Genomic DNA, 11,412 nt, shown 5'->3' on the forward strand with positions numbered 1-11,412 from the left:
GGTCTCGATGGGCTCTCACCTGGTTTAACCAAGGGTAACCGGGGAGACGCAATGTTTTCTGCAGGTGATTAAAGTTGAAAGGATCGAACGCACCGTGTCAAAATTATTATTGTGACGTACCGTGACCATAACTGCTGCGATCGGTACAACAAACAGCATAACGTTCAAACCAAACGAGTAAACAGAAACACCCCCATCGTGATCACATGTTGTACCGTCAAGGAATCAACAGCAACATCACGGACACTTCTGACACACACAGGACCTATTCGTATTTGCAAAACACTGCATCCAAACGCAAGCGCGCGTCACCCTCCCCCTCTGCTGGACAGGCAGCCCGGCAGGGACGCGAGCGATGGATTCGCTTGCGGCAAAGACCAAGTTCCACCGTAAAGCCTCGAGACAGACTGCTGTTGGGGGCAAGTGCTGTTGGCGAGTGCCTACGAAGGCCGGCAAGGCACACACGAAGGGGAGGGTGGCCGGAACCACGGATGTTGACACACAACACCAGGTGCTCATTCAGGCTGAGCTGACCAAGCGGAGGCCCACTATTATTTTGCCGCGAGCGGGACTCGAAGTCGGGGCGCCGGGTTCATCGCGCAGTGCGCTAACCGTTGCACCACCGCTCACGCGCACACACACACGCACACACGCACACGGAAACCGAGGCCTTTGCCTCCTCAACACACGCGGGAGACAGCCGAGCGAGACAATGCGTTGCGGAGTCGACAGACATCAACGGCCCATGTTTATGTGCGCGTGTGTGCGTGAGAAGGACACTGCTGGGCAGTCGGAGGCAGTCGCCCTCCAACAACAACGGAGGGCGGAGGAGAACAACGAGCGGAGCACCGGGCGGCTAAAATGCAGTAAAAGTTGGCACAGTAGGGAGCACAGCTGGTGTGCATCTGCCCAGTCATCTCAGTCAGTCAACCCGTGGCACCTGGGTCTGTCCCGTGACCTCCTATCAGCGAGCCTTTAACACTTCACGTGGCCTCAGAACGCACCCGGCCTGGCACAGGTGCGGTGGGGACGTCACCGTCACTTGGTGGCGAATGGCGGGCGTTGGCACTGGTGCGTGCGAGCCAATCAGGGGAGCGAGACCCTTAACACACGGCGTGCGATCCATTTACCGATACCCCACTGCAATGACTTCCGAGCGAAAGTCCCGATGGCGAATGCGGTGACCGCTCGTCAACGTAACCGAGCCGCTTGCCCACCGCGCGCAGTGGGCACGGACGGGGAGGCCCCCGACGCAAGACGGGTGACTGGGCGCGCAAGAGACAGGTGGTCGTATTTTGACCGGCCGTCTTCCAAACGCCTCGGCGTGAAACGTATCGAGGCCGCGACGCGTCTCCCCCCCCCCCCGGCCCTTCCCGTCCCCCCGTCCGTCGAGAAGCCGAGTGGGATGAGGGTGGGGGTTGTGAGAAACGAGTGGGGCATCTATAAATGGATCGCCACGTAACCGCATTGACCAGGTCCGCGGGAACGTGGACGGTGAAAGCACGGGTCGTACATCGAGCGTGCGAAGGGAAGACGCCGGACGACAACGCTTAAACAAATTACTTTCTCTGCTCAATGTGGGCCTTACCCGACAGACGTTTCAATGTGCGTGCGTGTCGATGCCATATTAAAAAAAAAATAAACAGCACCGCAGACGTGCACGAACGTTGAGGGCATCGGGGCGAAATTGAACGCGCTTGCAAACGCACCATGCACGCGACATGCACGCGAATTGCAACAGGACGAGGTGTGTTGCGGCGATGCGCCGCGGTGCGCACAGACGCGGCACCGAGAGCGCGCGGCTCGCGCCGTACGCGGCGCGGCTTAGCGAAGTTACGCTCGGCGACATCGCGCCGAAACGCGTGGCGCCGTCCGTGCGAGCACGCCCCACGTACACGGAGAACGTTGCACGGCGAGAAGCAGAACCTGGTATTTACTGCTTATTTGCACGCTGCAACGCGCACTGAAGAGCGCCGCCGGATTGCGCTGCGCGTTGGAACGATATTGAAACCCTGCTGCGGCAGCGTTCAAAAAAGGGATAGAAAAAAAAGACCTCGCAACGCGGCGTTAAAAGCATTCAATATTTAACTTCGCACGCTTGGCGAGGAAGTGACGAACGACGTCGCGGCCACATCTCACCGATTGTAGAAAAGCGCGCGTTGAATTATGAGCGCGGGCCGAAGGCCAACCAGTGGTTCTGCCCTTTTGGAGAGGCTCGCCTCTGCCATAGGAACGTGTAATTTCCACCACCGGCACGAGGCTGAAAACGGGAGATGGCGAGCGCCGATGCCCGAGCGCTTGCTCGGGCAGCAGGAAATCACTTTTGACCGTTTTGTAGCCTGTACAACATCGTTATATGCGACACCACTCATAACCACGCAACATTCTACTTTTTAAATGAACAGCTGAACCACTGCCGCCACCGACAATGGCAGTCGGAGCTTTCACGGCATTACCCTTGCAGTGGCGTTAATCTATTTTCTCTCTCGATAACACCTGGGTGGTTATCCGTAAATGAATTACACTTCTTTAATGACAAAACAAACTGCGTAAAGTGAAATTAACCGTTAATTCGCGCGACGACAATCCGCGACATGCTCACGTGCGGTCTGCAATCGCCTTGTCGATGTGCCGAGGACACAAACCGAAGACGCTACCCCTCCAACGCCGGCACCATTTCTCCGTTTACCATCTAGGAACTGCATCCAATGGTTCACGGGCTGGAACGCGCCCAACGATAAAAAAAACACACAAACGGCCCCCCCCGAATTTAAATCTGGGAGATGGCGGCGACAAAACCCAACCGCACCAACGGCACGGCACAAACGACGCCATCCGGCTATCGTAAACGAGCCGAGCGAGGATTGGACGATCACCAGGACCAAGCTGGAGATTCCAAGACTATCGGTTTCCAACACCCCGCCCCCCCCAACCCCCGCCCACGCGCCAAAAGCTCTCGGGGTGTTTCGTCTCACAACCTTCAACAACCCAAGGTCATCCCCTCACTTCCAAAACATCGCCAGCGCATATCGCCCGTCCCTTCAACCGATCCTTTCCCGCGATGATGTCCTCCTCCGTCTGAACATCTCATAAACACATTCTCTCCGACCGGAACAGCCACCTCCGCTAAACCTCCCCCCGCCGTCCTCCATGAGCTCAACGTCGCAGAGTTTGTGCTTGGCACCAAGTCAATTCTCTCGCACGCGGCGTTGTCAAACCACCTCGCTCGCCGGAGCCCTCTTCCAACGAAGACCTCTCGCCGTCTCTCTACTCCAGCCATCGCCCCCCCCCCCTCCGTCAACCCACCTCGGTCCTCGCTCGTGCAAACTCAACGTTTCTCCCTGGCAGCTCATCCCGACAGTCGGCCAGGGGATTTATTTCAAGGCAGACCGTGCTCCCCGTGGTATCCGCACTAGGCCACGCGCCTATCGCGGAAGACGGGCAATTGTTTGGTCGACGTGGCCCGGTCTCTTTGCTTACGGAGCAAATAAAAAAACGAACGGGAGCTCGCAGACATCACGGCGCGCTAACGCGACATCGCAAAATCTGATCCGAATTCCCATTCAAATGCTCGGTCAATTTTCGTGCTCGCTACGAGTGGATGGGACAGCAGCGACGTCACGTCTGGTGTGGCAACTCTCAGGGTGGACGCGTCGCCAATCACGTCACGTCAAAAGCTCCGTACGTAAACTTCGGAGGACGACGAATAACGTCGACAAATCCGCACGAAAATCTCTCCGTAACATTTGCCGAAACATCCGAGGAGACGAATGAGCGAGCTGCGGGGGACAGCTAACGAAACGTGATCCAGCGACCGTTAAGATTTGCACGGCTACGTTCGGGTGTGTACGATACGCGTGCGATCGTGCCGCGGGCATCTTTGTGTGGCGAGATGTTAACTACCTCGCCTGGTATACAAGAGGTCGTGGGTTCGATCCTGACCCTGACGCCTGCTGTATATTTGAAGTTTGCATGTTCTCCCTGTGGTCGCGTGGATTTTACTCCGGGGTCCTGAGGTTTTTTTTTCCCTCCACATTTAGAATCAACATGTGTTTCAAGAGCATTTAGCTGATATGTTTCCACATAAGCCACTTCTTGGAGCTACACGGCTCAGTGTGCCTTACCTGGTAAAGTAAAAATAGTTGAGCTTCAGTTTTGCAAAACACCAGCAAAGCACAATTATAAACAAATGCACGCCCGTCACCACACCCTTCGACCAACGATCTACAATATTGCGACGGCAATTCACATCGCCGCCGCACGTGTGCCGACCTCGCCGCTCCGTCTCCACCGCGGTCGTGTTCTCGTGCGTGTTCTCTCCCTGGGCTGCCGCTCCATCACTGGTGTCGCCCACCCCCTCATATGGAACATGTCCTCTCCTAGCCCCCCGCGCTCTTTTCCCAAGGGTCAACGCGATGTCTCCCAAGCTGCACGTGTGCCCTGACCCACGCGGCGTTCCTCTCCCCGTCTCTCGTCGCGATTCCAAGCTTGCGTCCAGCTTTTGTCTTTATGCCAATACGATCATACAAATAAATAGACATATACTGTGTCTACCAAGACAAAGATCCCACCCCCGTGTCGCCTTAACAGACTGTTGGGGCAAGTGCTGTTAGCGAGCACCTATGAAGGCCGGCACGTCGCACGAGGGGGGTGTGGCTGGCCAACACCACGCCCGGCCACCTTTGTCTTCCTAGTGGCGATGTTTCCACCGCAGCGGGAACTTATTTGCGACTGAGTCAACCTAGGGATGTACCAGTCGTCACTGGTGTTGGCCGTGAGAGTGAATCAAACATGGGTGACCAAGTTCGTAGTGCAGCGCGCGCTAACCACTACACTACCACTCCCCCATACAATCACATATACACACACACGTCCACATAGAAATACAATCGTACATATTCACACACAGACACATACAAACACATGTATGTATGCATGTAAATATACGAACAAATGCAGATACGTAGGGGTACATAGCCAGCCAAACATGCATACGTACAAATATATGTATGCATACATGCACAGAGATGGTCAAAATGACTGAGATAGAGTGCATTACGAAACTCGCATGCGGATTACTTTGAAGCCAATGTCTGAGCAGTGAAAAGATGGACGTTGCAAGTCTAATATTCAAGTGAACTAGCCAGCGAGTCTGTGTCCACTTACAAGATATCAACTGTCTCAAGACCTGGGCTGAGCCTCTAGCGACGCAATCGCATCAAACCTTCCCGGAGGAGAAATACTTTAACAAGGCGACTCTGTAGGCAACAGGAAGCTTCATCGAGGTGAGAAACGGAAAAGAGGCCGCCATCGCGAAACATCGGCTCGCGTTCGTGACGGCGGCGGTAACATTTATTTTCATCGCGGAGGTCCTACGGCCGCCACAATTTAATTTCAAGTGCATCGTCTCGCACGCGCGCGTGCTTACACGGCACGGAGCGGGGTACGTGTGCCGTGCCGTGCAAACACGCGGCGCGTATCGATTTGTACACAACTGCTTGGCGCGATCCCAACACGGCCAGAGCGAGCGAGCAGAGACAGCTCGCTCGCTAGCTCGCGGGGTCCCGTGCGCAAACCCGGCGCCGCCCTCGCCAACGGGACGACCGGCGCCATTTTACATCTCGGCTCGTTGGCGCACAATGGCGAAAACTCCGTCGCCGCCGCCGCCGCCGCCGCCGCCATCGACGCCACGACCGCTGTCGCAACTTCCAAAAAAGTTGCCGCGCCCGGTCCGGTCGCAGATCCCCCCCGCACCCCGTGGCGATGCCCGCGGGAGCGCGCGGGGGCGGCAGCCGAGCGGAGCGCGGGGCGCTCCGTCAATTGGGTCAAACCCCCGACGGCGCTGGGGCCGCCTTAACCTGCCGCTCCGTCGTGTCGCACACGGAGGTAGGCGGCTATTTCCGCCGGGGCGGAGGGGACCGGATGCTCGCTCGCTCGAAAAATCGGCCCCAAAATGTATTCCGTGTCGCCGACAGCGTCGGAGGCCGCCGCCATACTGGGCTGGGCGGCGGGTGCCACGAACACAGCGACAGATTTGTTGTTTTTTTACGTTAAAAGTTCGCGACAACCGGGCACCCCCCCACCCCCCCCCCCCGCCCCCCCCGATGCGATGCGTTCCGTCCGGTGCACGCCGTGCCGAGGGAGGACCCCGGAGGGGGCGAGCGCGTCAAATTGTGTCGGAAGGGGACGGAAACATTCGGACGTTACCTTTGCCTCTTGCCGAAGCATCGCACCTCAGGGTTTTGTTTGCTAGGCCACGGGCTCTCTCGCAAGTCTGCGGCCCGAGTCGGCAGAACGCAGGGTTAAAGACTCGGCACGGCGCCCGGGCCCCCCCGGAAAACGCACGTACAAACGGCGAGCGCGAAAGAAGGAAAAAAAATACCCCAAAAATTAAAAAGTAATCAGAGCACAGAAGAGCGAGTGTGTCTGATTGCGTGGTCTCGCTTGCACTTACAGTTACAGTATGGCTGGCTCCCGAGACCCGCGGGTGAACATGGCGCCTCGAAGGTTTTCTCTGCCAAAACGTTTCCTCCCAGCGCAGCGCGGGCGGGAGCGAGCGAGCGAGCGAGTGGAGCGAGCGAAACGAGCGAACGAGCGAGGGAGAGAGAGAAGGCCAGACGGCGACGTAAGCCAAAATATAACGTCCGTGCTCCGGCACGCGTGGCAAAGCTGAAAAACTACATACTTTCAACCAGAGTCTCCCGCGAGGCACGGATCCCCCCCCTGCCCCCCCCCCCCCACGGAATTCGCGAGCCCCACTCGGTAGCAAACATTGCATCACTGGAGCTACTAACGTCCACAAACGCGTGGCCGAAATTCAAAATTTCAAATCACGCGGACTGTTGCCAAACAGGGCTTCACCGTACACGGTCACCTCCCCTCTTAATTAGGGGTCTCTCCCCCGCAGGCGTATGGCACCGCTGCGCCTCCCCTCGCCGCAAGCGAAGTGCTCGCAAAAATAAACGGAATCAAGTCACGAGCAACAGGAATTAACGATGTACAAATTCGTTTAGGTGTCCACTTACTGCGTGCATGATTTAGCCCGCAGCCGTGTAAGGCATCGTTAAGTATGACATGAATAAGTGGCTGCACATTTTCGCCGGTGAAAACGCCGCGCGCGGAATGCCTACGCAATTATCGGTTCACGTGCGTGCGTGCGCGGCGCGCGCGTGAATGCGAGAGCGAGAGGAAGCCACATGGCGTGCGGCGGGCAAGAGGAGGCTCGGTTCGGCTTCCAGGCACGGCCCGGACGGGACGCACCACCCCATTCGCCCCACCGCCATCCCCACCCCGCCACACGCACGCACGTTCGCTCGCCCGCTCGCCCACACACGCGCATTCACCCACGCGTCCTCTTGCTCGCGCCCCCCTGCTCTCTCTCGCTCACCCTCTCTCCCGGCAAGACGTCCGCAGAGACGTGCAAGCCTACATCGCGCTCGCCCCAAAAAGACTCAACATCCGCCATGTTTGCTCGCGAGCGGGCCGAGCGGTTGGCACGGGAGCGCTCGCGCCAATTCCGATCTCCTCTTTCCCGACGACTACGATGGGGGGGGGGGGGGACGACCGACCCAGCCGCTGGTGGCATGCGTGCGTGATTGCGTGCGGGATGACGCCGGGCAAGGCCGGCTGCCACCCTCCCCCTTACGTTCTGTGTCATCATCTGGGTGCTGGCACACGCATGTGTGCGCGCACGTGCGTGTGTGCAGGCCGACCGACGAAAAAAATTATGCACGCAACCCTACGTCACCCACTTCCCGCTCGCAGCGGGCACACACAACACACGCACGTACACGCACATCCGCATGCAGGGACGCTCGCTCATACACCCGCCTGCGTATACGTACATGCATAGGGACGAGTAAGCGCGTGCGCACACGCAGTCGCCAAACTAGAAGACTCGCACATCTCCACACTCGCTCACAGACGCGCAAACACATGCACGCATAAAGAGAAGCAAGCATACACACGCGCGCGCGCACACACACTCGCCAAACATGCACCAAACACACACGCACACAGACGCGCACACACTCGCCAAACATGCACCAAACACACACGCACACAGACGCGCACACACTCGCCAAACATGCACCAAACACACACACACAGACACACACAGACGCGCATACATTCGACCATACGCGCACAAACAGGCCGGCGAAAATCCGAAACCGTACCCTGCACGCCCCGGCGCTCCATCCTCGATCCCACCAGCATCACCGTGCACACTGTACTGTGCCTGCACTCAACTTGGCTCAAGGCCAAGTCTGCGAGCAGCACGCAGAGGGAGGGCCGACCGGGAGGGAGGGCGAAGGGGTGGGAGGCTGAGCGGGGAGCACGGTCGCGCGTGGGGGGGGGGATGGGCGGCTTGGCGGGCAAGAGGGCGAGGCGTGTGTCCCGGCTGGGAGTTGCGGAGAGGAGGTGGGGGGGGGTGGTGGGAGGCGAGGGGTTGGCGAGTGGGGGGAGGGGGTAGCGCCGCGAGATGCTGGATGGCACGTGGGGTCGAGAGTTACGCCGCAGGAGGAGCTGGGCGAGTGGGAGAATGTGAGAGAGGGTCATGGCGAAATGGGCTCACAAGTGAGAAGAGGTTGTCGGCGATCGCGGCGGAGCGATGGGAGCGATGGGGTGATGGGGTGATGGCGGCGATGGGGTGATGGGGTGATGGGAGCGATGGGAGCGATGGGAGCGATGGGGGCGATGGGAGCGATGGGGTGATGGCGGCGATGGGGGCGATGGGAGCGATGGGGTGATGGAGCGATGGGGTGATGGGAGCGATGGGGCGATGGGGACGATGGGAGCGATGGGGTGATGGAGCGATGGGGTGATGGGAGCGATGGGGCGATGGGGGCGATGGGAGCGATGGGGTGATGGAGCGATGGGGTGATGGGAGCGATGGGAGCGATGGGGGCGATGGGAGCGACGGGAGCGATGGGGGCGATGGGGGCGATGGGGGCGATGGGGGCGATGGGAGCGAGCGGAGCCCGAGAGACTCGCACTCTCCTCGGTACGCCACGTGTGAACAAAGGAGAATGAAATGGATTGAAGCCAGAGGCACAGAAACCGGGGTGACATTGAGCACAAAACCACTCAACGGTCATGATTACAACCAGAACGTCAGCCACTACATCATGACGGAGCCATCAGATGCTGCCTGCACGACACGGTGAGAGCGGAGAGGAAATCCACCGATGGGGAGGTGGCAGCTTTGGCCAACGTCGGTGCCATGTGGGCCCTAAGTGGAGCCGATTGCAATCGGGCTTGTTCGCGAAATACCCACCCGGTTTGATTTGGGATAAACCGAGAGCAAAGGCGGGACACTACTCCACTCATCCGACCACGTGGTTCTGTGGTCAGAGCGTGTGCGGGGTCGCAGCCACGGAGTCGCCCGAGCGGCGGCGGCAGCGTCGTCATCAACTCATCCCCCCCCCCCCCCCGCTGTGAAAACTTGGCAGGACCCCCCTGGAAAATAATCTCGGGACTCGGTGAGGCTATCCCCGAGTAAAGGTCTCTACGATGTCCTTAATTACAGCAAGACTTTGTCAACTAGTCAGCAGTGGGGTCCTCCTGCGAGGAGCGGTTCCCCCTCCTTTCACAGAAATGCGGTCTTCATGCCACTGCCACTTTGGATCCCACCAGCGAGAGACGGCCACTGCCGCCCACATCGCTTCGAGCAGGAGGACACTCTGACCTTGACCTTGACACTGAGCCCGTGACGTTCACTCACGACGGGAGAAATCGTCGGAGCAAGACCGTGGTGGGGGGGGGGGGTGGGACGCCATTCGGAGGGCACAAGAGCCGCGGCCGGCCTACGGTGGAGCCAGCAGGGTGGACCAACTCAATAAGCGGAGGGAGAGGTGGGGAGGCGGGAGGCGGCCTCACCGCTTCGACGTTTCACGTAAAGAAAAGTCCGTCGCAATATCCCCGCGTTAAAAATTTCTCATCCCGGTCCGCGCCAAGGCTGCGGCGGGTGCCACGGGTCGACCGTAGCGAGAGACGCCGAAGGGTGGACGAGCGAGCGAGCGAGCCGCTGCAATTCACGTCGCCCTTGGGCGATTTTCCGCCGACGGGGCGCGAGAGGTGTCGGGGGACGTCAGGGGGGGGCCCGGGAGCCGCGCCGACCGCTGCGGCGAGAGCGACGTAGCTCGCGGGCGGCCCCCCCCGAGTGACGACGACAAACAACAAGCGGCAGCGGCGCGTTGGTCGTCGCGCTGCCCGTGCTCGGACTCGAGAGATCGCGCCGAGAAACCTTCCGGAAGACGGGGGGGGGGGGGTCGGTCCCCGTCGGACTCGGCGACGGACAGACGGACGGAACCGACGCCGAGCGGGGCGACGAGAGAGGGACGAAACGTGGCTGGCCGCACGGGCGGCCGCCGAAACAAGCAGGGGGCAAAGAGCAGAGGTGGGGGGGGTGGGGTGAGAGTGGGGCACGGCAGCCAGAGCACTGCAACGGACAAGGTGACAGGATGAAGGTTTATGGCGTAGTCTAGACAGGAAATTTATGGGCTGTTGACACAGGCCGTGAAAAAAAAACTCGCGTAGCCTTACCTGACCCCTCCAGCCTCCTCCTTCCCCAGTTCTTTTGGCGTCAGAAAGCTGCGTCCGTCCCGGCTTGGGGGGGTGGAGAGTCCGGGGGGGGGGGGGGGGGGCGTGGGGGGAGGGCGTGGGGGAGGGGGCGGAGGGGACGGTGCGCGAGAGAGGAGCCGCGGCGGGACGATGCACGTGTGGGCGCGGGGTTACCGCGCGGCACCGGACCCTCGCGGTCGCGTCGGTCACGCCGCTCGCGGCCTTGCCTGCAGAGCAAGAGACGCACGCACGCAGCAGCAACACGCTCGTCACACGCACGCACGCAGCAGCAACACGCTCGTCACACGCACGCACGCAGCAGCAACACGCTCGTCACACGCACGCAGCAGCAACACGCTCGTCACACGCACGCACGCACGCAGACGCGCGTGTGACGAGCGTGGCGCGCGACGCGAACGCGTGCAAACGTGGCGATCTGAAAACATGCAACACGCACACGGATGCACGTGTGACACGAAGACAGTCGTGACGTGCATCATGGAGACACACGTACAAACAGGGCACGCGTCGCCCCCACAACACACACACACGCACAAATATTCATGTGACATGCAACATATATACGCCACACACAATTTGCACGAATGCATACATGCGTGCAAACACGTGTGTGCACACATGCACACACACGTAAATACAAACACAACAACACACGCAAAAGCCCACACAAAGAGCATGAACAATTGCACACAGCACACGCACACGGCACAGGCAACACACACGCGCAGCGTACACAACATGCAGAGACACAACAGGCACACACATCGCACATACACCCACAAACTGCGTACACATGCACACAACTTGCACATACGACGCATGGCACAA

General features: G+C 59.5%; 1 protein-coding gene across 5 annotated transcripts in view; it reads right to left on the bottom strand.

Moving 5' to 3' along the window:
• Window positions 1-8,318, bottom strand: part of LOC142931072 (uncharacterized) — a 49,588-nt gene extending 41,270 nt beyond the window's left edge. For 2 of the 5 annotated variants that reach the window (XM_076074447.1, XM_076074450.1), the window contains exon 1: window positions 6,208-6,709. Coding sequence is in view for 2 of the 5 variants with exons in the window: in XM_076074450.1 (XP_075930565.1) it covers window positions 6,208-6,228 (21 nt within the window). In the remaining 3 variants the exon portion in view is untranslated. Of the gene's footprint in view, window positions 1-6,207; window positions 6,710-8,177 lie in introns of those variants that run through there. The other 3 variants (XM_076074449.1, XM_076074448.1, XM_076074451.1) reach the window with 3 other exon arrangements.
• Window positions 8,319-11,412: the final 3,094 nt, after the last annotated feature.

The sequence above is a fragment of the Petromyzon marinus genome, chromosome 48 (assembly GCF_048934315.1).
Source record: "Petromyzon marinus isolate PM22_M1 ecotype Great Lakes invasive population chromosome 48, UKy_Petmar_22M1.pri1.0, whole genome shotgun sequence".
Classification (NCBI taxonomy): Eukaryota; Metazoa; Chordata; class Hyperoartia; order Petromyzontiformes; family Petromyzontidae; genus Petromyzon; species Petromyzon marinus.